This window comes from Phyllobates terribilis, unplaced genomic scaffold (assembly GCF_046119375.1).
Source record: "Phyllobates terribilis strain yellow unplaced genomic scaffold, ASM4611937v1 Scaffold_1__5_contigs__length_1240528914, whole genome shotgun sequence".
Lineage (NCBI taxonomy): Eukaryota > Metazoa > Chordata > Amphibia > Anura > Dendrobatidae > Phyllobates > Phyllobates terribilis.
The window spans coordinates 1,226,695,341-1,226,722,394 of NW_027362761.1; the positions used below are offsets into that span (position 1 = coordinate 1,226,695,341).

Here is a 27,054-nt window from a genome sequence, read left to right on the forward strand (position 1 = left end):
CAGCAGGGTGGGATCAGTCAGCATACAACATGAAGTATAGGAGCACAGACTGCAGGATGGGATTAGTCAGCATACAACATGAAGAACAGAGAGTCCAGCACAGACTGCAGGACGGGATCAGTCAGCATACAACATGAAGTATAGAGGGCACAGACTGCAGGACGGGAACAGTCAGCATACAACATGAAGTATAGAGAGCACAGACTGCAGGACGGGATCAGTCAGCATACAACATGATGTATAGAGGGCACAGACTGCAGGGTGGGATCAGTCAGCATACAACATGAAGTATAGAGGGCACAGACTGCAGGACGGGATCAGTCAGCATACAACATGAAGTACAGAGGGCACAGACTGCAGGACGGGATCAGTCAGCATACAACATGAAGTATAGAGGGCACAGACTGCAGGGTGGGATCAGTCAGCATACAACATGAAGTATAGACGGCACAGACTGCAGGGCGGGATCAGTCAGCATACAACATGAAGTATAGAGGGCACAGACTGCAGGACGGGATCAGTCAGCATACAACATGAAGAACAGAGGGTCCAGCACAGACTGCAGGACGGGATCAGTCAGCATACAACATGAAGTATAGAGAGCAAAGACTGCAGGGCGGGATCAGTCAGCATACAACATGAAGTATAAGGGCGCGGCACAGACCGTAAGATGGGATCAGTCAGCATAAAATATGAAGTATAGAGAGCACAGACTGCAGGACGGGATCAGTCAGGATACAACATGAAGTATAGAGGGCACAGACAGCAGGGTGGGATCAGTCAGCATACAACATGAAGTATAGGAGCACAGACTGCAGGACGGGATCAGTCAGCATACAACATGAAGAACAGAGGGTCCGGCACAGACTGCAGGACGGGATCAGTCAGCATACAACATGAAGAACAGAGGGTCCGGCACAGACTGCAGGACGGGATTAGTCAGCATACAACATGAAGAACAGAGGGTCCGGCACAGACTGGAGGACGGGATCAGTCAGCATACAACATGAAGTATAGAGGGCACAGACTGCAGGGCGGGATCAGTCAGCATACAACATGAAGTATAGAGGGCACAGACTGCAGGACGGGATCAGTCAGCATACAACATGAAGTATAGAGGGCACAGACTGCAGGACGGGATCAGTCAGCATACAACATGAAGTATAGAGGGCACAGACAGCAGGGTGGGATCAGTCAGCATACAACATGAAGTATAGGAGCACAGACTGCAGGGCGGGATCTGTCAGCATACAACATGAAGAACAGAGGGTCCGGCACAGACAGCAGGACGGGATCAGTCAGCATACAACATCAAGAACAGAGAGTGCAGGACGGGATCAGTCAGCATACAACATCAAGAACAGAGAGTGCAGGACGGGATCAGTCAGCATACAACATGAAGTATAGAGGGCACAGACTGCAGGACGGTATCAGTCAGCATACAACATGAAGTATAGAGGGCACAGACTGCAGGGCGGGATCAGTCAGCATACGACATTAAGTATAGGAGCATAGACTGCAGGACAGGATCAGTCAGCATACAACATGAAGTATAGGAGCATAGACTGCAGGACAGGATCAGTCAGCATACAACATGAAGAACAGAGGGTCCAGCACAGACTGCAGGACGGGATCAGTCAGCATACAACATGAAGTATAGAGGGCACAGACTGCAGGACGGTATCAGTCAGCATACAACATGAAGTATAGAGGGCACAGACTGCAGGACGGGATCAGTCAGCATACAACATGAAGAACAGAGGGTCCAGCACAGACTGCAGGACGGGATCAGTCAGCATACATGAAGTATAGAGGGCACAGACTGCAGGGTGGGATCAGTCAGCATACAACATGAAGTATAGAGGGCACAGACTGCAGGGCGGGATCAGTCAGCATACAACACTAAGTATAGAGGGCACAGACTGCAGGTCGGGATCAGTCAGCATACAACACGAAGTATAGAGGGCACAGACTGCAGGACGGGATCAGTCAGCATACAACATGAAGTATAGAGGGCACAGACTGCAAGACGGGATCAGTCAGCATACAACATGAAGTATAGAGGGCACAGACTGCAGGACGGGAACAGTCAGCATACAACATGAAGTATAGGAGTACAGACTGCAGGGCGGGATCAGTTAGCATACAACATGAAGAACAGAGGGTCCGGCACAGACAGCAGGACGGGATCAGTCAGCATACAACATCAAGAACAGAGAGTCCAGCACAGACTGCAGGACGGGATCAGTCAGCATACAACATGAAGAACAGAGGGTCCGGCACAGACTGCAGGACGGGATCAGTCAGCATACAACATGAAGTATAGAGGGCACAGACTGCAGGACGGGATCAGTCAGCATACAACATTAAGTATAGAGAGAACAGACAGCAGGGTGGGATCAGTCAGCATACAACATGAAGTATAGAGGGCACAGACAGCAGGGTGGGAACAGTCAGCATACAACATGAAGTATAGAGAGCACAGACTGCAGGACGGGATCAGTCAGCATACAACATGATGTATAGAGGGCACAGACTGCAGGACGGGATCAGTCAGCATACAACATGAAGTATAGAGGGCACAGACTGCAGGACGGGATCAGTCAGCATACAACATGAAGTATAGAGGGCACAGATTGCAGGGCGGGATCAGTCAGCATACAACATGAAGTATAGAGGGCACAGACTGCAGGGCGGGATCAGTCAGCATACAACATGAAGTATAGAGGACACAGACTGCAGGACGGGATCAGTCAGCATACAACATGAAGAACAGAGGGTCCAGCGCAGACTGCAGGACGGGATCAGTCAGCATACAACATGAAGAACAGAGAGTCCAGCACAGACTGCAGGACGGGATCAGTCAGCATACAACATGAAGTATAAGGGCGCGGCACAGACCGTAAGATGGGATCAGTCAGCATAAAATATGAAGTATAGAGAGCACAGACAGCAGGGTGGGATCAGTCAGCATACAACATGAAGTATAGGAGCACAGACTGCAGAGCGGGATCAGTCAGCATACAACATGAAGAACAGAGGGTCCGGCACAGACTGCAGGACGGGATCAGTCAGCATACAACATGAAGTATAAGGGCGCGGCACAGACCGTAAGATGGGATCAGTCAGCATAAAATATGAAGTATAGAGAGCACAGACAGCAGGGTGGGATCAGTCAGCATACAACATGAAGAACAGAGGGTCCGGCACAGACTGCAGGACGGGATCAGTCAGCATACAACATGAAGAACAGAGGGTCCGGCACAGACTGCAGGACGGGATCAGTCAGCATACAACATGAAGAACAAAGTCCAGCACAGACTGCAGGACGGGATCAGTCAGCATACAACATGAAGAACAGAGGGTCAGGCACAGACTGCAGGACGGGATCAGTCAGCATACAACATGAAGTATAGAGGGTCAGGCACAGACTGCAGGACGGGATCAGTCAGCATACAACATGAAGTATAGAGGGCACAGACGGCAGGACGGGATCAGTCAGCATACAACATGAAGTATAGAGAGCACAGACAGCAGGGTGGGATCAGTCAGCATACAACATGAAGAATAGGAGCACAGACTGCAGGGCTGGATCAGTCAGCATACAACATGAAGAACAGAGGGTCCGGCACAGACTGCAGGACGGGATCAGTCAGCATACAACATGAAGAACAGAGGGTCCGGCACAGACTGCAGGACGGGATCAGTCAGCATACAACATGAAGAACAGAGGGTCCGGCACAGACTGCAGGACGGGATCAGTCAGCATACAACATGAAGTATAGAGGGCACAGACTGCAGGGCGGGATCAATCAGCATACAACATTAAGTATAGAGGGCACAGACTGCAGGACGGGATCAGTCAGCATACAACATGAAGTATAGATGGCACAGACTGCAGGACGGGATCCGTCAGCATACAACATGAAGTATAGGAGCACAGACTGCAAGGCGGGATCAGTCAGCATACAACATCAAGAACAGAGAGTCCAGCACAGACTGAAGGACGGGATCAGTCAGCATACAACATGAAGAACAGAGGGTCCGGCACAGACTGCAGGACGGGATCAGTCAGCATACAACATCAAGAACAGAGAGTCCAGCACAGACTGCAGGACGGGATCAGTCAGCATACAACATGAAGTATAGAGAGAACAGACAGCAGGGTGGGATCAGTCAGCATACAACATCAAGTATAGGAGCAAAGACTGCAGGGCGGGATCAGTCAGCATACAACATGAAGAACAGAGGGTCCGGCACAGACTGCAGGACGGGATCAGTCAGCATACAACATGAAGTATAGAGGGCACAGACTGCAGGACGGGATCAGTCAGCATACAACATGAAGAACAGAGGGTCCAGCACAGACTGCAGGACGGGTCAGTCAGCATACAACATGAAGTATAGAGGGCACAGACTGCAGGACGGGATCAGTCAGCATACAACATGAAGTATAGAGGGCACAGACTGCAGGGCGGGATCAGTCAGCATACAACATGAAGTATAGAGGGCACAGACTGCAGGTCGGGATCAGTCAGCATACAACATGAAGTATAGAGAGCACAGACTGCAGGACGGGATCAGTCAGCATACAACATGAAGTATAGAGGGCACAGACTGCAGGTCGGGATCAGTCAGCATACAACATGAAGTATAGAGAGCACAGACTGCAGGGTGGGATCAGTCAGCATACAACATGAAGTATAGAGGGCACAGACTGCAGGTCGGGATCAGTCAGCATACAACATGAAGTATAGAGAGCACAGACTGCAGGTCGGGATCAGTCAGCATACAACATGAAGTATAGAGAGCACAGACTGCAGGTCGGGATCAGTCAGCATACAACATGAAGTATAGAGAGCACAGACTGCAGGGCGGGATCAGTCAGCATACAACATGAAGTATAGAGAGCACAGACTGCAGGTCGGGATCAGTCAGCATACAACATGAAGTATAGAGAGCACAGACTGCAGGGCGGGATCAGTTAGCATACAACATGAAGTATAGAGGGCACAGACTGCAGGGTGGGATCAGTCAGCATACAACATGAAGCATAGAGGGCACAGACTGCAGGGCGGGATCAGTCAGCATACAACATGAAGTATAGAGGGCACAGACTGCAGGGCGGGATCAGTGAGCATACAACATGAAGTATAGAGGGCACAGACTGCAGGGCGGGATCAGTCAGCATACAACATGAAGTATAGAGGGCACAGACTGCAGGACGGGATCAGTCAGCATACAACATGAAGTATAGAGGGCACAGACTGCAGGTCGGGATCAGTCAGCATACAACATGAAGTATAGAGGGCACAGACTGCAGGTCGGGATCAGTCAGTATACAACATGAAGTATAGAGAGCACAGACTGCAGGTCGGGATCAGTCAGTATACAACATGAAGTATAGAGAGCACAGACTGCAGGGCGGGATCAGTCAGCATACAACATGAAGTATAGAGGGCACAGACTGCAGGGCGGGATCAGTCAGTATACAACATGAAGCATAGAGAGCACAGACTGCAGGTCGGGATCAGTCAGCATACAACATGAAGTATAGAGAGCACAGACTGCAGGGCGGGATCAGTCAGCATACAACATGAAGTATAGAGGGCACAGACTGCAGGGCGGGATCAGTCAGCATACAACATGAAGTATAGAGGGCACAGACTGCAGGGTGGGATCAGTCAGCATACAACATGAAGTATAGAGGGCACAGACTGCAGGACGGGATCAGTCAGTATACAACATGAAGTATAGAGGGCACAGACTGCAGGACGGGATCCGTCAGCATACAGTGGTGGCCAAAAGTATTGGCACCCCTGCAATTCTGTCAGATAATACTCAGTTTCTTCCTAAAAATGATTGCAATCACAAATTCTTTGGTATTATTATCTTTATTTAATTTGCTTGCAAGGAAAAAACACAAAAGAGAATGAAGCAAAAATCAAATCATTGATCATTTCACACAAAACTCCAAAAATGGGCCAGACAAAAGTATTGGCACCCTCAGCCTAATACTTGGTTGCACAACCTTTAGCCAAAATAAGTGCGAACAACCGCTTCCGGTAACCATCAATGAGTTTCTTACAATGCTCTGCTGGAATTGTAGACCATTCTTCTTTGGCAAACTGCTCCCGGTCCCTGATATTTGAAGGGCGCCTTCTCCAAACTGCCATTTTGAGATCTCTCCACAGGTGTTCTATGGGATTCAGGTCTGGACTCATTGCTGGCCACCTTAGAAGTCTCCAGTGCTTTCTCTCAAACCATTTTATAGTGCTTTTGGAAGTGTGTTTTGGGTCATTGTCCTGCTGGAAGACCCATGACCTCTGAGGGAGACCCAGCTTTCTCACACTGGGCCCTACATTATGCTGCAAAATTTGTTGGTAGTCTTCAGACTTCATAATGCCATGCACACGGTCAAGCAGTCCAGTGCCAGAGGCAGCAAAGCAACCCCAAAACATCAGGGAACCTCCGCCATGTTTGACTGTAGGGACCGTGTTCTTTTCTTTGAATGCCTTTTTTTTTTTCCTGTACACTCTATGTTGATGCTTTTTCCCAAAAAGCTCTACTTTTGTCTCATCTGACCAGAGAACATTCTTCCAAAACGTTTTAGGCTTTCTCAGGTAAGTTTTGGCAATCTCCAGCCTGGCTTTTTTATGTCTCGGGGTAAGAAGTGGGGTCTTCCTGGGTATCCTACCATACAGTCCCTTTTCATTCAGACGTCGACGAATAGTATGGGTTGACACTGTTGTACTCTCGGACTGCAGGGCAGCTTGAACTTGTTTGGGTGCTAGTCGAGGTTCTTTATCCACCATCCGCACAATCTTGCGTTGAAATCTCTCGTCAATTTTTCTTTTCCGTCCACATCTAGGGAGGTTAGCCACAGTGCCATGGGCTTTACACTTCTTGATGACACTGCACACGGAAGACACAGGAACATTCAGGTCTTTGGAGATGGACTTGTAGCCTTGAGATTGCTCATGCTTCCGCACAATTTGGTTTCTCAAGTCCTCAGACAGTTCTTTGGTCTTCTTTCTTTTCTCCATGCTCAATGTGGTGCACACAAGGACACAGGACAGAGGTTGAGTCAACTTTAATCCATGTTAACTGGCTGCAAGTGTGATATAGTTATTGCCAACACCTGTTAGGTGCCACAGGTAAGTTACAGGTGCTGTTAATTACACCAATTAGAGAAGCATCACGTGATTTTTCAAACAGTGCCAATACTTTTGTCCACCCCCTTTTTTAGGTTTGGTGTGGAATTGTATCCAATTTGGCTTTAGGACAATTCTTTTTGTGCTTTTTCATTGAAGACAAAAAATTAAATGAAGATAATAATACCAAAGAATTTGTGATTGAAATCATTTTCAGGAAGAAACTGAGTATTATCTGACAGAATTGCAGGGGTGCCAATACTTTTTGCCACCACTGTACAACATGATGTATAGAGGGCACAGACTGCAGGGTGGGATCAGTCAGCATATAACATGAAGTATAGAGAGCACAGACTGCAGGGCGGGATCAGTCAGCATACAACATGAAGTATAGAGAGCACAGACTGCAGGACGGGATCAGTCAGCATACAACATGAAGTATAGAGGGCACAGACTGCAGGACGGGATCAGTCAGCATACAACATGAAGTATAGAGAGCACAGACTGCAGGGCGGGATCAGTCAGCATACAACATGAAGTATAGAGAGCACAGACTGCAGGACGGGATCAGTCAGCATACAACATGAAGTATAGAGAGCACAGACTGCAGGGCGGGATCAGTCAGCATACAACATGAAGTATAGAGAGCACAGACTGCAGGGCGGGATCAGTCAGCATACAACATGAAGTATAGAGAGCACAGACTGCAGGGCGGGATCAGTCAGCATACAACATGAAGTATAGAGGGCACAGACTGCAGGACGGGATCAGTCAGCATACAACATGAAGTATAGAGGGCACAGACTGCAGGGCGGGATCAGTCAGCATACAACATGAAGTATAGAGTGCACAGACTGCAGGGCGGGATCAGTCAGCATACAACATGAAGTATAGAGGGCACAGACTGCAGGGTGGAATCAGTCAGCATACAACATGAAGTATAGAGGGCACAGACTGCAGGACGGGATCAGTCAGCATACAACATGAAGTATAGAGGGCACAGACTGCAGGACGGGATCAGTCAGCATACAACATGAAGTATAGAGGGCACAGACTGCAGGGCGGGATCAGTCAGCATACAACATGAAGTATAGAGGGCACAGACTGCAGGGTGGGATCAGTCAGCATACAACATGAAGTATAGAGGGCACAGACTGCAGGGCGGGATCAGTCAGCATACAACATGAAGTATAGAGGGCACAGACTGCAGGGCGGGATCAGTCAGCATACAACATGAAGTATAGAGAGCACAGACTGCAGGACGGGATCAGTCAGCATACAACATGAAGTATAGAGAGCAAAGACTGCAGGGCGGGATCAGTCAGCATACAACATGAAGTATAGAGAGCAAAGACTGCAGGGCGGGATCAGTCAGCATACAACATGAAGTATAGAGAGCAAAGACTGCAGGGCGGGATCAGTCAGCATACAACATGAAGTATAAGGGAGCGGCACAGACCATAAGATGGGATCAGTCAGCATAAAATATGAAGTATAGGAGCACAGACTGCAGGACGGGATCAGTCAGCATATAACATGAAGTATAGAGGGCACAGACTGCAGGACGGGATCAGTCAGCATACAACATGAAGTATAGAGGGCACAGACTGCAGGAAGGGATCAGTCAGCATACAACATGAAGTATAGAGAGCACAAACAGCAGGGTGGGATCAGTCAGCATACAACATGAAGTATAGGAGCACAGACTGCAGGGCGGGATCAGTCAGCATACAACATGAAGTATAGAGGGCACAGACTGCAGGGCGGGATCAGTCAGCATACAACATGAAGTATAGAGGACACAGACTGCAGGACGGGATCAGTCAGCATACAACATGAAGAACAGAGGGTCCGGCACAGACAGCAGGACGGGATCAGTCCGCATACAACATCAAGAACAGAGAGTCCAGCACAGACTGCAGGACGGGATCAGTCAGCATACAACATGAAGAACAGAGGGCCCGGCACAGACTGCAGGACGGGATCAGTCAGCATACAACATGAAGTATAGAGAGCACAGACAGCAGGGTGGCATCAGTCAGCATACAACATGAAGTATAGGAGCACAGACTGCAGGGCGGGATCAGTCAGCATACAACATGAAGAACAGAGGGTCCGGCACAGACTGCAGGACGGGATCAGTCAGCATACAACATGAAGAACAGAGGGTCCGGCACAGACTGCAGGACGGGATCAGTCAGCATACAACATGAAGTATAGAGGGCACAGACTGCAGGACGGGATCAGTCAGCATACAACATGAAGTATAGAGGGCACAGACTGCAGGGCGGGATCAGTCAGCATACAACATGAAGTATAGAGGGTCCGGCACAGACGGCAGGGCGGGATCAGTCAGCATACAACATGAAGTATAGAGGGCACAGACAGCAAGACGGGATCAGTCAGCATACAACATGAAGTATAGAGGGCACAGACTGCAGGACGGGATCAGTCAGCATACAACATGAAGTATAGAGGGCACAGACTGCAGGACGGGATCAGTCAGCATATAACATGAAGTATAGAGGGCACAGACTGCAGGACGGGATCAGTCAGCATACAACATGAAGTATAGAGGGTACAGACTGCAGGACGGGATCAGTCAGCATACAACATGAAGTATAGAGGGCACAGACTGCAGGGCGGGATCAGTCAGCATACAACATGAAGTATAGAGGGCACAGACTGCAGGACGGCATCAGTCAGCATACAACATGAAGTATAGAGGGCACAGACTGCAGGACGGGATCAGTCAGCATACAACATGAAGTATAGAGGGCACAGACAGCAAGATGGGATCAGTCAGCATACAACATGAAGTATAGAGGGCACAGACTGCAGGACGGGATCAGTCAGCATACAACATGAAGTATAGAGGGCACAGACTGCAGGGTGGGATCAGTCAGCATACAACATGAAGTATAGAGGGCACAGACTGCAGGGTGGGATCAGTCAGCATACAACATGAAGTATAGAGGGCACAGACTGCAGGACGGGATCAGTCAGCATACAACATGAAGTATAGAGGGCACAGACTGCAGGACGGGATCAGTCAGCATACAACATGAAGTATAGAGGGCACAGACTGCAGGACGGGATCAGTCAGCATACAACATGAAGTATAGAGGGCACAGACTGCAGGGTGGGATCAGTCAGCATACAACATGAAGTATAGAGGGCACAGACTGCAGGGTGGGATCAGTCAGCATACAACATGAAGTATAGAGAGCACAGACTGCAGGACGGGATCAGTCAGCATACAACATGAAGTATAGAGAGCAAAGACTGCAGGGCGGGATCAGTCAGCATACAACATGAAGTATAGAGAGCAAAGACTGCAGGGCGGGATCAGTCAGCATACAACATGAAGTATAGAGAGCAAAGACTGCAGGGCGGGATCAGTCAGCATACAACATGAAGTATAGAGAGCAAAGACTGCAGGGCGGGATCAGTCAGCATACAACATGAAGTATAGAGGGCACAGACTGCAGGGTGGGATCAGTCAGCATACAACATGAAGTATAGAGGGCACAGACTGCAGGGTGGGATCAGTCAGCATACAACATGAAGTATAGAGAGCACAGACTGCAGGACGGGATCAGTCAGCATACAACATGAAGTATAGAGAGCAAAGACTGCAGGGCGGGATCAGTCAGCATACAACATGAAGTATAGAGAGCAAAGACTGCAGGGCGGGATCAGTCAGCATACAACATGAAGTATAGAGAGCAAAGACTGCAGGGCGGGATCAGTCAGCATACAACATGAAGTATAAGGGAGCGGCACAGACCATAAGATGGGATCAGTCAGCATAAAATATGAAGTATAGGAGCACAGACTGCAGGACGGGATCAGTCAGCATATAACATGAAGTATAGAGGGCACAGACTGCAGGACGGGATCAGTCAGCATACAACATGAAGTATAGAGGGCACAGACTGCAGGAAGGGATCAGTCAGCATACAACATGAAGTATAGAGAGCAAAGACTGCAGGGCGGGATCAGTCAGCATACAACATGAAGTATAGAGAGCAAAGACTGCAGGGCGGGATCAGTCAGCATACAACATGAAGTATAGAGAGCAAAGACTGCAGGGCGGGATCAGTCAGCATACAACATGAAGTATAAGGGAGCGGCACAGACCATAAGATGGGATCAGTCAGCATAAAATATGAAGTATAGAGGGCACAGACTGCAGGGTGGGATCAGTCAGCATACAACATGAAGTATAGAGGGCACAGACTGCAGGGTGGGATCAGTCAGCATACAACATGAAGTATAGAGGGCACAGACTGCAGGGTGGGATCAGTCAGCATACAACATGAAGTATAGAGGGCACAGACTGCAGGACGGGATCAGTCAGCATACAACATGAAGTATAGAGGGCACAGACTGCAGGGTGGGATCAGTCAGCATACAACATGAAGTATAGAGGGCACAGACTGCAGGACGGGATCAGTCAGCATACAACATGAAGTATAGAGGGCACAGACTGCAGGGTGGGATCAGTCAGCATACAACATGAAGTATAGAGGGCACAGACTGCAGGGTGGGATCAGTCAGCATACAACATGAAGTATAGAGGGTCCGGCACAGACTGCAGGGCGGGATCAGTCAGCATACAACATGAAGTATAGGAGCACAGACTGCAGGACGGGATCAGTCAGCATACAACATGAAGTATAGAGGGCACAGACTGCAGGGCGGGATCAGTCAGCATACAACATGAAGTATAGAGGGCACAGACTGCAGGACGGGGACCAGTCAGCATACAACATGAAGTATAGAGGGCACAGACTGCAGGACGGGATCAGTCAGCATACAACATGAAGTATAGAGGGCACAGACTGCAGGACGGGATCAGTCAGCATACAACATGAAGTATAGAGGGCACAGACTGCAGGACGGGATCAGTCAGCATACAACATGAAGTATAGAGGGCACAGACTGCAGGGTGGGATCAGTCAGCATACAACATGAAGTATAGAGGGCACAGACTGCAGGACGGGATCAGTCAGCATACAACATGAAGTATAGAGGGCACAGACTGCAGGACGGGATCAGTCAGCATACAACATGAAGTATAGAGGGCACAGACTGCAGGACGGGATCAGTCAGCATACAACATGAAGTATAGAGGGCACAGATTGCAGGGTGGGATCAGTCAGCATACAACATGAAGTATAGAGGGCACAGATTGCAGGGTGGGATCAGTCAGCATACAACATGAAGTATAGAGGGCACAGACTGCAGGACGGGATCAGTCAGCATACAACATGAAGTATAGAGGGCACAGACTGCAGGACGGGATCAGTCAGCATACAACATGAAGTATAGAGGGCACAGACTGCAGGGCGGGATCAGTCAGCATACAACATGAAGTATAGAGGGCACAGACTGCAGGACGGCATCAGTCAGCATACAACATGAAGTATAGAGGGCACAGACTGCAGGACGGGATCAGTCAGCATACAACATGAAGTATAGAGGGCACAGACTGCAGGACGGGATCAGTCAGCATACAACATGAAGTATAGAGGGCACAGACTGCAGGACGGGATCAGTCAGCATACAACATGAAGTATAGAGGGCACAGACTGCAGGGTGGGATCAGTCAGCATACAACATGAAGTATAGAGGGCACAGACTGCAGGACGGGATCAGTCAGCATACAACATGAAGTATAGAGGGCACAGACTGCAGGGCGGGATCAGTCAGCATACAACATGAAGTATAGAGAGCACAGACTGCAGGACGGGATCAGTCAGCATACAACATGAAGTATAGAGGGCACAGACTGCAGGACGGGATCAGTCAGCATACAACATGAAGTATAGAGGGCACAGACTGCAAGACGGGATCAGTCAGCATACAACATGAAGTATAGAGGGCACAGACAGCAAGACGGGATCAGTCAGCATACATGAAGTATAGAGGGCACAGACTGCAGGACGGGATCAGTCAGCATACAACATGAAGTATAGAGGGCACAGACTGCAGGGTGGGATCAGTCAGCATACAACATGAAGTATAGAGGGCACAGACTGCAGGACGGGATCAGTCAGCATACAACATGAAGTATAGAGGGCACAGACTGCAGGACGGCATCAGTCAGCATACATCATGAAGTATAGAGGGCACAGATTGCAGGATGGGATCAGTCAGCATACAACATGAAGTATAGAGGGCACAGACTGCAGGATGGGATCAGTCAGCATACAACATGAAGTATAGAGGGCACAGACTGCAGGACGGGATCAGTCAGCATACAACATGAAGTATAGAGGGCACAGACTGCAGGATGGGATCAGTCAGCATACAACTAGGGCTGTGGAGTCGGTGTGGATATAAAATGGACCGACTCCAACTCCTAAAATATATAATAAATTGGGTACAGTAGTTCAATGCAGTTTGTGGGGAATATTTTTTCATAACAATTTGGGAAAGTTATGAAATGTCCTATAAATGTCTGCCCTATTCCTGATCTAGTGGTCTCGACTTTTAGCCGAGATGAATCTGTGCAGCAGTACTTATCACTTAAACATGAGCCGTGTATGAGGGAGTCGGAGTCGTGGAAATTGAGCCGGAGGTTTGGCTTTTCGACTCCACAGCCCTGCATACAACATGAAGAATAGCGGTGCACTAAATGCAGGTACAGTACAGACCAAAAGTTTGGACACACCTTCTCATTTAAAGATTTTTCTGTATTTTCATGACTATGATAATTGTACATTCACACTGAAGGCATCAAAACTATGAATTACCACATGTGGAATTATATACTTACCAAAAAAGTGTGAAACAACTGAAAATATGTCTTATATTCTAGGGTCTTCACAGTAGCCACCTTTTGCTTTGATGACTGCTTTGCATACTCTTGGCATTCTCTTGATGAGCTTCAAGAGGTAGTCAGCGGAAATGGTCTTCCAACAATCTTGAAGGAGTTCCCAGAGATGCTTAGCACTTGTTGGCCCTTTTGCCTTCACTCTGCGGTCCAGCTCACCCCAAACCATCTCGATTGGGTACAGGTCTGGTGACTGTGGAGGCCAGGTTATCTGGCGTAGCCCCCCATCACTCTCCTTCTTGGTCAAATAGCTCTTACACAGCCTGGAGGTGTTTGGGGTCATTGTCCTATTGAAAAATAAATGATGGTCCAAATAAACGAAACCTGGATGGAATAGCATGCCGCTGCAAGATGCTGTGGTAGCCATGCTGGTTCAGTATGCCTATAATTTAGAATAAATCCCCAACAGTGTCACCAGCAAAGCACCCCCACACCATCACACCTCCTCCTCCATGCTTCACGGTGGGAACCAGGCATGTAGAGTCCATCCGTTCACCTTTTCTGCGTCGCACAAAGACACGGTGGTTGGAACCAAAGATCTCAGATTTGAACTCATCAGACCAAAGCACAGATTTCCACTGGTCTAATGTCCATTCCTTGTGTTCTTTCGCCCAAACAAGTCTCTTCTGCTTGTTGCCTGTCCTTAGCGGTGGTTTCCTAGCAGCTATTTTACCATGAAGGCCTGCTGCACAAAGTCTCCTCTTAACAGTTGTTGTAGAGATGTGTCTGCTGCTAGAACTCTGTGTGGCATTGACCTGGTCTCTAATCTGAGCTGCTGTTAACCTGCGATTTCTGAGGCTGGTGACTCAGATAAACTTATCCTCAGAAGCAGAGGTGACTCTTGGTCTTCCTTTCCTGGGGCAGTCCTCATGTGAGCCAGTTTCTTTGTAGCGCTTGATGGTTTTTGCAACTGCACTTGGTGACACTTTCAAAGTTTTCCCAATTTTTCGGACTGACTGACCTTCATCTCTTAAAGTAATGATGGCCACTCGTTTTTCTTTACTTAGCTGCTTTTTTCTTGCCATAATACAAATTCTAACAGTCTATTCAGTAGGACTATCAGCTGTGTATCCACCAGACTTCTGCACAACACAACTGATGGTCCCAACCCCATTTATAAGGCAAGAAATCCCACTTATTAAACCTGACAGGGCACACCGGTGAAGTGAAGACCATTTCCGGTGACTACCTCTTGAAGCTCATCAAGAGAATGCCAAGAGTGTGCAAAGCCGTCATCAAAGCAAAAGGTGGCTACTGTGAAGACCCTAGAATATAAGACATATTTTCAGTTGTTTCACACTTTTTTGTTAAGTATATAATTCCACATGTGGTAATTCATAGTTTTGATGCCTTCAGTGTGAATGTACAATTTTCATAGTCATGAAAATACAGAAAAATCTTTAAATGAGAAGGTGTGTCCAAACTTTTGGTCTGTACTGTATATCATTATTATATTCCTATAGGACACCTGTATTATTCATATATATGAGCAGCTGTTATGCAAGGGGTCATAATAATCACCGATCACTCTGTCTGCAGGACGTCTCCTGAATATCTGCAATCCGGGGCAATTCTGTCTATGAGCAACGTAAAGAGACCGAACCCCGGATCTAGAACGGGTCCCCCCATTGTACAAATCCATGGTGAGGGACGCCCTCCCCCCACAGGCGACACACCCTCCCCCCCCCCCCACAGGCGACACACCCTCCCCCCCCCCACAGGCGACACCCCCTCCCCCCCCACAGGCGACACCCCCTCCCCCCCCACAGGCGACACCCCCCCCCCCGGCGACACACCCTCCCCCCCCCCACAGGCGACACACCCTCCCCCCCCCCCACAGGCGACACACCCTCCCCCCCCCCCACAGGCGACACACCCTCCCCCCCCCCACAGGCGACACACCCTCCCCCCCCACAGGCGACACACCCTCCCCCCCCACAGGCGACACACCCTCCCCCCCCACAGGCGACACACCCTGCCCCCCCACAGGCGACACACCCTCCCCCCCCCACAGGCGACACACCCTCCCCCCCCCCACAGGCGACACACCCTCCCCCCCCCCCACAGGCGACACACCCCCCCCCCCCACAGGCGACACACCCTCCCCCCCCACAGGCGACACACCCTCCCCTCCCCCCACAGGCGACACACCCTCCCCTCCCCCCACAGGCGACACACCCTCCCTCCCCCCACAGGCGACACACCCTCCCCTCCCCCCACAGGCGACACACCCTCCCCTCCCCCCACAGGCGACACACCCTCCCCCCCCACAGGCGACACACCCTCCCCCCCCACAGGCGACACACCCTCCCCCCCCACAGGCGACACACCCTCCCCTCCCCCCACAGGCGACACACCCTCCCCTCCCCCCACAGGCGACACACCCTCCCCCCCCACAGGCGACACACCCTCCCCCCCACAGGCGACACACCCTCCCCCCCCACAGGCGACACACCCTCCCCCCCCCCCCACAGGCAACACACCCTCCCCCCCCCCCCACAGGCAACACACCCTCCCCCCCCCCCCACAGGCAACACACCCTCCCCCCCCCCCCACAGGCGACACACCCTCCCCCACAGGCACCACGCCTTCTGTTTCAGTGCAGATCAGAAATTAAAAGACGCTTTCTGATTGGTCACTACAGACAAAGACCCAATAGGCTTCAGCTGTGAGAGAAGGGCGGAGGAATAGAGTATCAGCTGACCACATTAGCCAATCACATGCCAGCGTTCATGTTCAGACAGTCACGCACTAACTGGTTTCCGGGGTAACACTGCCATTTCCCCGTCTGATTGAGTTTTAGGCCGGATGTTCCTCTGTAGCACAGAGAACAATGAGGTTTCCACTGGTGATTACTGCCCGAAGTGTAACCGCAATGAGGAGAGGAGCCGCCACATCTTATATAACCACCGATAGAGGTGATGCCACAGCTCCGGCCCCCGCCCTGTCCCCCGCTACGCCCCTGAGGCCGATTTATATTAGAAGAATTAATAAAACTAATTACCACATTCTCTTGTTCTGTTTCCATCCGATGCCGAGTGCACGGCGCAGGCGTCAGAGCCGCTAACTATAGAAACTGGTTACCAGCGAGCACCAACCGCAACACCTGACAACCCACACGCAGAACAATGATCTATTCTAGAGAGAAGGAAAGGGAGGAGAGGACGGGGGGTCCAGAGGAGAGGACCGGGGGGCCACCAGGGGAGAGGACCGGGGGGTCACCAGGGGAGAGGACCGGGGGGTCACCAGGGGAGAGGACCGGGGGGCCACCAGGGGAGAGGACCGGGGGGCCACCAGGGGAGAGGACCGGGGGGCCACCAGGGGAGAGGACCGGGGGGCCACCAGGGGAGAGGACCGGGGGGCCACCAGGGGAGAGGACCGGGGGGCCACCAGGGGAGAGGACCGGGGGGCCACCAGGGGAGAGGACCGGGGGGCCACCAGGGGAGAGGACCGGGGGGCCACCAGGGGAGAGGACCGGGGGGCCACCAGGGGAGAGGACCGGGGGGTCACCAGGGGAGAGGACCGGGGGGCCACCAGAGGAGAGGACCGGGGGGCCACCAGAGGAGAGGACCGGGGGGCCACCAGAGGAGAGGACCGGGGGGCCACCAGAGGAGAGGACCGGGGGGCCACCAGGGGAGAGGACCGGGGGGCCACCAGGGGAGAGGACCGGGGGGTCACCAGGGGAGAGGACCGGGGGGCCACCAGGGGAGAGGACCGGGGGGCCACCAGGGGAGAGGACCGGGGGGCCACCAGGGGAGAGGACCGGGGGGCCACCAGGGGAGAGGACCGGGGGGTCACCAGGGGAGAGGACCGGGGGGGGACCGGGGGGCCACCAGGGAGAGGACCGGGGGGCCACCAGGGGAGAGGACGGGGGGGCCACCAGGGAGAGGACCGGGGGGCCACCAGAGGAGAGGACCGGGGGCCACCAGAGGAGAGGACGGGGGGGCCACCAGAGGAGAGGACCGGGGGGCCACCAGAGGAGAGGACCGGGGGGCCACCAGAGGAGAGGACCGGGGGGCCACCAGAGGAGAGGACCGGGGGGCCACCAGAGGAGAGGACCGGGGGGCCACCAGGGAGAGGACCGGGGGGCCACCAGGGGAGAGGACCGGGGGGCCACCAGGGGAGAGGACCGGGGGGTGTGGGGGCAGAGGAGAGGACGGTGGGTCCAGAGGAGAGGAGAGGGGGGGGGGGGAGAAGAGAGGAGAGGAGAGGGAGAAGAGAGGAGAGGAGGGGGGGGGGGAGAAGAGAGGAGAGGAGAGGGGGGGGAGAAGAGAGGAGAGGAGAGGGGGGAGAAGAGAGGAGAGGAGGGGGGGGCAGAGGAGAGGAGAGGGGGGGCAGAGGAGAGGAGAGGGGGGGCAGAGGAGAGGAGAGGGGGGGGCAGAGGAGAGGAGAGGGGGGGGCAGAGGAGAGGAGAGGGGGGGGCAGAGGAGAGGAGAGGGGGGGGCAGAGGAGAGGAGAGGGGGGGGGGCAGAGGAGAGGAGAGGGGGGGGCAGAGGAGAGGAGAGGGGGGGGGCAGAGGAGAGGAGAGGGGGGGGCAGAGGAGAGGAGATGGGGGGGCAGAGGAGAGGAGAGGGGGGGGGCAGAGGAGAGGAGAGGGGGGGGCAGAGGAGAGGAGAGGGGGGGCAGAGGAGAGGGGGGGGCAGAGGAGAGGAGAGGGGGGGCAGAGGAGAGGAGAGGGGGGGGCAGAGGAGAGGAGAGGGGGGGCAGAGGAGAGGAGAGGGGGGGGCAGAGGAGAGGAGAGAAGGGGAAGGGGCAGAGGAGAGGAGAGAAGGGGCAGAGGAGAGGAGAGAAGGGGCAGAGGAGAGAAGGGGAAGGGGCAGAGGAGAGGAGAGGGGGGGCAGAGGAGAGAAGGGGAAGGGGCAGAGGAGAGGAGAGAGGGGGGCAGAGGAGAGGAGAGGGGGGGCAGAGGAGAGGAGAGGGGGGGGGCAGAGGAGAGGAGAGGGGGGGGCAGAGGAGAGGAGAGGGGGGGGCAGAGGAGAGGGGGGGCAGAGGAGAGGAGAGGGGGGGGCAGAGGAGAGGGGGGGGCAGAGGAGAGGGGGGGCAGAGGAGAGGGGGGGGCAGAGGAGAGGGGGGGCAGAGGAGAGGAGAGGGGGGGGCAGAGGAGAGAAGGGGAAGGGGTAGAGGAGAGAAGGGGACGGGGCAGAGGAGAGGGGGGTCGAGAGGAGAGGAGAGGAGAGGGGGGTCGAGAGGAGAGGAGAGGAGAGGAGAGGAGAAGGGGCAGAGGAGAGGAGAGGAGAAGGGGCAGAGGAGAGAAGGGGAAGGGGTAGAGGAGAGAAGGGGACGGGGCAGAGGAGAGGGGGGTCGAGAGGAGAGGAGAGGAGAGGGGGGTCGAGAGGAGAGGAGAGGAGAGGGGGGTCGAGAGGAGAGGAGAGGAGAGGGGGGTCGAGAGGAGAGGAGAGGAGAGGAGAAGGGGCAGAGGAGAGGAGAGGAGAAGGGGCAGAGGAGAGGAGAGGAGAAGGGGCAGAGGAGAGGAGAGGAGAAGGGGCAGAGGAGAGGAGAGGAGAAGGGGCAGAGGAGAGGAGAGGAGAAGGGGAGAGGAGAGGAGAAGGGGGAGAGGAGAGGAGAGGGAAGGGGAGAGGAGAGGAGAAGGAGGCAGAGGAGAGGAGAGGAGAAGGGGCAGAGGAGAGGAGAGGAGAAGGGGCAGAGGAGAGGAGAGGAGAAGGGGCAGAGGAGAGGAGAGGAGAAGGAGGAGAGGAGAGGAGAGGAGAAGGAGGAGAGGAGAGGAGAAGGGGCAGAGGAGAGGAGAAGGAGGAGAGGAGAGGAGAAGAGGAGAGGAGAAGGGGCAGAGGAGAGGAGAGGAGAAGGGGCAGAGGAGAGGAGAAGGGGCAGAGGAGAGGAGAGGAGAAGGGGCAGAGGAGAGGAGAGGAGAAGGGGCAGAGGAGAGGAGAGGAGAAGGGGCAGAGGAGAGGAGAGGAGAAGGGGCAGAGGAGAGGAGAGGAGAAGGGGCAGAGGAGAGGAGAGGAGGGGGGGCAGAGGAGAGGAGGGGGGGCAGAGGAGAGGAGGGGGGGCAGAGGAGAGGAGGGGGGGCAGAGGAGAGGAGGGGGGGCAGAGGAGAGGAGGGGGGCAGAGGAGAGGAGGGGGGCAGAGGAGAGGAGGGGGGGCAGAGGAGAGGAGGGGGGGCAGAGGAGAGGAGGGGGGGCAGAGGAGAGGAGGGGGGCAGAGGAGAGGAGGGGGGGCAGAGGAGAGGAGGGGGGGGCAGAGGAGAGGAGGGGGGGGCAGAGGAGAGGAGGGGGGGGCAGAGGAGAGGAGGGGGGGGCAGAGGAGAGGAGGGGGGGCAGAGGAGAGGAGGGGGGGGCAGAGGAGAGGAGGGGGGGGCAGAGGAGAGGAGGGGGGGGCAGAGGAGAGGAGGGGGGGGCAGAGGAGAGGAGGGGGGGGCAGAGGAGAGGAGGGGGGGGCAGAGGAGAGGAGGGGGGGGCAGAGGAGAGGAGGGGGGGCAGAGGAGAGGAGGGGGGGGCAGAGGAGAGGAGGGGGGGGCAGAGGAGAGGAGGGGGGGCAGAGGAGAGGAGGGGGGGCAGAGGAGAGGAGGGGGGGCAGAGGAGAGGAGGGGGGGGCAGAGGAGAGGAGGGGGGGCAGAGGAGAGGAGGGGGGGGCAGAGGAGAGGAGGGGGGGGCAGAGGAGAGGAGGGGGGGGAGAGGAGGGGGGGGCAGAGGAGAGGAGGGGGGGGCAGAGGGAGAGGAGGGGGGGCAGAGGAGAGGAGGGGGGGCAGAGGAGAGGAGGGGGGGCAGAGGAGAGGAGGGGGGGGCAGAGGAGAGGAGGGGGGGCAGAGGAGAGGAGGGGGGGCAGAGGAGAGGAGGGGGGCAGAGGAGAGGAGGGGGGGCAGAGGAGAGGGGGGGGGGCAGAGGAGAGGAGGGGGGGCAGAGGAGAGGAGGGGGGGCAGAGGAGAGGAGGGGGGGGCAGAGGAGAGGAGGGGGGGCAGAGGAGAGGAGGGGGGGCAGAGGAGAGGAGGGGGGGCAGAGGAGAGGAGGGGGGGCAGAGGAGAGGAGGGGGGGCAGAGGAGAGGAGGGGGGGCAGAGGAGAGGAGGGGGGGCAGAGGAGAGGAGGGGGGGGCAGAGGAGAGGAGGGGGGGGCAGAGGAGAGGAGGGGGGGGCAGAGGAGAGGAGGGCAGAGGAGAGGAGGGGGGGCAGAGGAGAGGAGGGGGGGCAGAGGAGAGGAGGGGGGGCAGAGGAGAGGAGGGGGGGCAGAGGAGAGGAGGGGGGGGCAGAGGAGAGGAGGGGGGGCAGAGGAGAGGAGGGGGGGCAGAGGAGAGGAGGGGGGGCAGAGGAGAGGAGGGGGGGCAGAGGAGAGGAGGGGGGACCTCCCTGTCCTCTCTTCTGCCCCCCTGTTCTCTCCCCCGAGAGTCAGAGGACAGGAGGCGAAACAGAGGCTGCTCTGGGTATGAGACAGACCCCTGCACTCTTAGGCTATGGTCACACATCATGGTTTTTCAGCAGCAAAACCTGATCTTTTGCCAGGAGGTCGTTCGGGATTTTTCTTGCTTTTTTGGTGTGTTTTTTTCACTATCCTTTTGTCTCTTTTATGCATGTACATAAAGTTCTGTTAAAAACAAAATTTCATTCTGGTTTTGGCATAACAGTGGGGGAGGTGAATTGTTCAGGAATAGTTTACCTAAGACATTGACAGTGCATTGAGTTTGTTGTGCACTCTTTACTTTCACACTATGGGGTCTGTTATTCAGTGGCACAGGTATAGTTCAATCTCACACCTAGCGCAGCCAATGTTAACAATATACACATCACTACTTTAATTACACTCTCCTAATACAAAAAAAATACAAAAAGCAGCAAAACCTGATAGCCATGTTCACACATCATGTTTTTTTCAGCGTTTTTCACCACCCATTACTTCCAATGGGTGAAAAATGCTGAAAAACTGCTGAAAGAAGTGACATGCTCTACTTTCCAAAAAAACATGAAAAGCACAAAATCCTGAACAAAACAAAACCATGATGTGTGAACAGAGAATCCTGGAATCTTATAGACTTTGCTGGTACTGCAAAACGTAGCTGAAAATCTGCATAAAAAAACATGATGTGTGAACATAGCCTTATACCCCCAGACTGTCATCGGACGTGAAATCCACACACCGCCTGCTCCACTACTGATGACAACCACCCTGTATACATGTGAGAGGTTGTCAGCCTCGCCCCCTGGTGGTGACAGCACTGATATAGCCCGGACCGCACACAGGCGTCTGTAACTCTTATTCATTACCTGCATCGTTTCGGCACAGGTCAGCAGGGTCCTGTCGGCGGCCCCCCTTTTGTTATGGACCTGATGGTGATGGTATGGGAAGGATTCATCTCAGTGCTATACCACCGTCAGGTCCATCACAAGGGGGGCCGCCCTCAGCCTTCTGCTGCGAGGCCACTGATCAGACGGGAGGCCGCACCTCACATATCACGCGTGTTCCAGGCCATACAGATGGCGCCCCCCGCTGGGAGCTCCCAGGGGCACAGGGCTCCTCATTAGGAAATCTCTGCAGGTTAATTATCAGGTAGAGAAGAGAAAACACAAACACCAGCAGCGGCGGCGGCCCCCCGCCAGTATATGGTGTGTCACCGGCCAATGGCAGAGGGATCCCAGACAGGAGGGGGCGCAGTTTACCAGGGGGAGATGGGAGGGGGCGCCGTGTATGGGGGGAGATGGGAGGGGGCGCCGTGTACGGGGGGAGATGGGAGGGGGCGCCGTGTACGGGGGGAGATGGGAGGGGGCGCCGTGTATGGGGGGAGATGGGAGGGGGCGCCGTGTATGGGGGGAGATGGGAGGGGGCGCCGTGTATGGGGGGAGATGGGAGGGGGCGCCGTGTATGGGGGGAGATGGGAGGGGGCGCCGTGTACGGGGGGAGATGGGAGGGGGCGCCGTGTATGGGGGGAGATGGGAGGGGGCGCAGTGTACGGGGGGAGATGGGAGGGGGCGCCATGTGCCGGGGGGAGATGGGAGGGGGCGCCATGTGCCGGGGGGAGATGGGAGGGGGCGCCATGTGCCGGGGGGAGATGGGAGGGGGCGCCGTGTATGGGGGGAGATGGGAGGGGGCGCCGTGTATGGGGGGAGATGGGAGGGGGCGCAGTGTACGGGGGGAGATGGGAGGGGGAGATGGGAGGGGGCGCAGTGTGCCGGGGGGAGATGGGAGGGGGCGCCGGGTATGGGGGGAGATGGGAGGGGGCGCCGTGTATGGGGGGAGATGGGAGGGGGCGCAGTGTACGGGGGGAGATGGGAGGGGGCGCAGTGTGCCGGGGGGAGATGGGAGGGGGCGCCATGTGCCAGGGGGAGATGGGAGGGGGTGCCGTGTACGGGGGGAGATGGGAGGGGGCGCCGTGTATGGGGGGAGATGGGAGGGGGCGCCGTGTATGGGGGGAGATGGGAGGGGGCGCCGTGTATGGGGGGAGATGGGAGGGGGCGCCGTGTATGGGGGGAGATGGGAGGGGGCGCCGTGTATGGGGGGAGATGGGAGGGGGCGCCGTGTATGGGGGGAGATGGGAGGGGGCGCCGTGTATGGGGGGAGATGGGAGGGGGCGCAGTGTACGGGGGGAGATGGGAGGGGGCGCCGTGTATGGGGGGAGATGGGAGGGGGCGCCGTGTATGGGGGGAGATGGGAGGGGGCGCCGTGTATGGGGGGAGATGGGAGGGGGCGCCGTGTATGGGGGGAGATGGGAGGGGGCGCAGTGTACGGGGGGAGATGGGAGGGGGCGCAGTGTGCCGGGGGGAGATGGGAGGGGGTGCCGTGTACGGGGGGAGATGGGAGGGGGCGCCGTGTATGGGGGGAGATGGGAGGGGGCGCCGTGTATGGGGGGAGATGGGAGGGGGCGCCGTGTATGGGGGGAGATGGGAGGGGGCGCCGTGTATGGGGGGAGATGGGAGGGGGCGCAGTGTACGGGGGGAGATGGGAGGGGGCGCAGTGTGCCGGGGGGAGATGGGAGGGGGCGCCATGTGCCGGGGGGAGATGGGAGGGGGCGCCATGTGCCGGGGGGAGATGGGAGGGGGCGCCGTGTATGGGGGGAGATGGGAGGGGGCGCCGTGTATGGGGGGAGATGGGAGGGGGCGCAGTGTACGGGGGGAGATGGGAGGGGGAGATGGGAGGGGGCGCAGTGTGCCGGGGGGAGATGGGAGGGGGCGCCGGGTATGGGGGGAGATGGGAGGGGGCGCCGTGTATGGGGGGAGATGGGAGGGGGCGCAGTGTACGGGGGGAGATGGGAGGGGGCGCAGTGTGCCGGGGGGAGATGGGAGGGGGCGCCGGGTATGGGGGGAGATGGGAGGGGGCGCCGTGTATGGGGGGAGATGGGAGGGGGCGCAGTGTGCCGGGGGGAGATGGGAGGGGGCGCCGGGTATGGGGGGAGATGGGAGGGGGCGCCATGTGCCGGGGGGAGATGGGAGGGGGCGCCGTGTACGGGGGGGGGGGGGAGATGGGAGGGGGCGCCGTGTACGGGGGGAGACAGGAGGGGCAGGCCCCGTGTACTGGGGGTCTCGGAGGGGGGGGGGGGGTCCACAGACGGGGTAAACAGCAGCATACGCAGCCCTCAGCCGATCCTGCACATATAATATACAGCTCTAGACCCTGTACACTGACATTACACCGCCCCGTACACAACACTGTACACTACAACAGTGCAGACACAATGCACAGCCGTATAGGGAGGTATACTGCAGAGTATAGCACACCAGTGATGACGTAGCAGTGATAGTATAACACTCCAGTGATGACGTAGCAGTGATATTATTACCGGCATATTGGAGCCACTCACCGCTGCCGCTTCTCCGCTCTCCATGTCCGCTTCTGACTCCGACGCCTGCGCACTGTGCTCTGCTCTCCCGCCGCTCACAGCCGCCCGTTACTATGGACGCGGCCCAAGGGCCTGAGCGGGAGAAGAGGAGGGATGAGATCGCCATCTGCCGGGGAGAAGCCGCATCACCGCTGGAACCAGAGAGAGCGAAGCGACACCTGCCGGGGAATCACCGCAGTGCGCAGTGTGCTGTACTGATAACCCTGTGCTCCCTCTAGCGGACGAACTTGGTAATATAGATGTGAATGATGCGATTATCAACTGATCGCTATTCGCTACTAGTGATGGGCGAGCACTAAAATGCTCGGGCGCTCGTGGCGAGCAGATTGGAATACTCGGGTGCTTGACCCGAGCAACGAGCCCAATGTAAGTCTATGGGAAACTCCAGCATTTTTCTGGCGGTCCCCCCCGGCGGTCTGCAGAAGGTCAAAAATTGCCCAAATCTATGGGAACGGTGCTCAATTAAACGTCAGGCAGGCAGAATATATAGGCAGACAGGCAGGCAGGGTATATAGGAGGGTGCATGAAAAACATAGCAGGGCACTCAGAGCACACTAGTGCCCTCTGATTTTCATGCACCGTCTCTTTAAAAAAGCCGACCGGCAATTCATCATCAGCGGCGGCATACACCGGTACCCCACAATTCATCATCAGCGGCATACACCGGTACCCCACAATTCATCATCAGCGGCATACACCGGTACCCCACAATTCATCATCAGCGGCATACACCGGTACCCCACAATTCATCATCAGCGGCATACACCGGTACCCCACAATTCATCATCAGCGGCATACACCGGTACCCCACAATTCATCATCAGCGGCATACACCGGTACCCCACAATTCATCATCAGCGGCATACACCGGTACCCCACAATTCATCATCAGCGGCATACACCGGTACCCGACAATTCATCATCAGCAGCATACACCGGTACCCCACAATTCATCATCAGCGGCATACACCGGTACCCCACAATTCATCATCAGCGGCATACACCGGTACCCCACAATTCATCATCAGCAGCATACACCGGTACCGACAATTCATCATCAGCGGCATACACCGGTACCCGACAATTCATCATCAGCAGCATACACCGGTACCCCACAATTCATCAGTGGCGGCATACACCGGTACCCCACAATTCATCAGCGGCATACACCGGTACCCCACAATTCATCAGCGGCATACACCGGTACCCGACAATTTACAACAGACAGAATAGAGCTTCACACATAGATTAGATAGATAGAAACATGTCAGTCACATATATATGAAGTACAGTGATAGTGTTGGTTACTGCACTTGTCATTTAGTGTTAAAATAAAGGATTTATTAAAAAAAAATTGGCGTGGGGTTCCCCTTAATTTTAGTCTCTAGCGGAGGTTAAGCAGACGGCTGGGGCAGATGTTTGAAGCCTGGGAAGGGGGTAATACCCACGGAGCTTCCCAGGCTACTAATATCAGCCCCCAGCGGAATACATAGCCTTTACTAGCTATTAAAATGGGGGACCCCCCAAAAAATGACGTGGGGTCCCCCCTAATTTAATAGCTAGCAAAGGCTAGGCAGACAGCTGGGGGCTGATATTAATATCCCAGGAAGGGAGCCATGAATATTGGCCCCCTCCCAGGCTAGAAACACCAGCCGTCAGCCGCCCCAGAAATGGCGCATCCATAGGACGCGCCAATTTTGGCACTTAGCCTCGCTCTTCCCACTGCCCTGTAGCGGTGGCAGTGGGGTAATAGGGCTGGGGTTGATGTCAGCTTATAATGCCAGCTGACATCAAGCCCAGGTTAGTAATGGAGAGGCGTCTATAAGACACCCCCATTACTAACCCCATAGTCAAAGTTAAAAAAAACACAAACACCCAGAATAAAGTCCTTTAATTGAAATAAAGACACAATTCTTTATTGTTCTAAATTAAACCATACTTACCATCACGCCCATTCCAGCTGAAGCCAACGATCTCCTGCAATAAAAGAAAAATAATAAACCAACCTCATCCTTACCTTTCCATGGTTCCCACGACAGCTTCAGCTCTGCTACATCGAGATGACAGGCTGGACCGCAGCAGAACGCTTGTTTGTTAGGCAGCTGTGACACATACAGGGATTGCTTGTTTGTTAGGCAGCTGTGACACATACAGGGATTGCTTGTTTGTTGGGCAGCTGTGACACATACAGGGATTGCTTGTTTGTTAGACAGCTGTGACACATACAGGGATTGCTTGTTTGTTAGGCAGCTGTGACACATACAGGGATTGCTTGTTTG

The 27,054-nt window shown here is 54.8% G+C and overlaps 1 protein-coding gene across 2 annotated transcripts in view; it reads right to left on the reverse strand.

The window, feature by feature from the left end:
- ALMS1 (ALMS1 centrosome and basal body associated protein) overlaps nt 1–24,877 on the reverse strand; it is a 90,243-nt gene extending 65,366 nt beyond the window's left edge. The window contains exon 1 of one of the 2 annotated variants that reach the window (XM_073649878.1): nt 24,737–24,877. In XM_073649878.1, the coding sequence (XP_073505979.1) occupies nt 24,737–24,760 (24 nt within the window). In that variant the 5' untranslated portion in view covers nt 24,761–24,877. Of the gene's footprint in view, nt 1–24,715 lie in introns of both variants that reach the window. The other variant, XM_073649869.1, reaches the window with a different exon arrangement.
- Between the last annotated feature and the right edge of the window lie 2,177 nt (nt 24,878–27,054).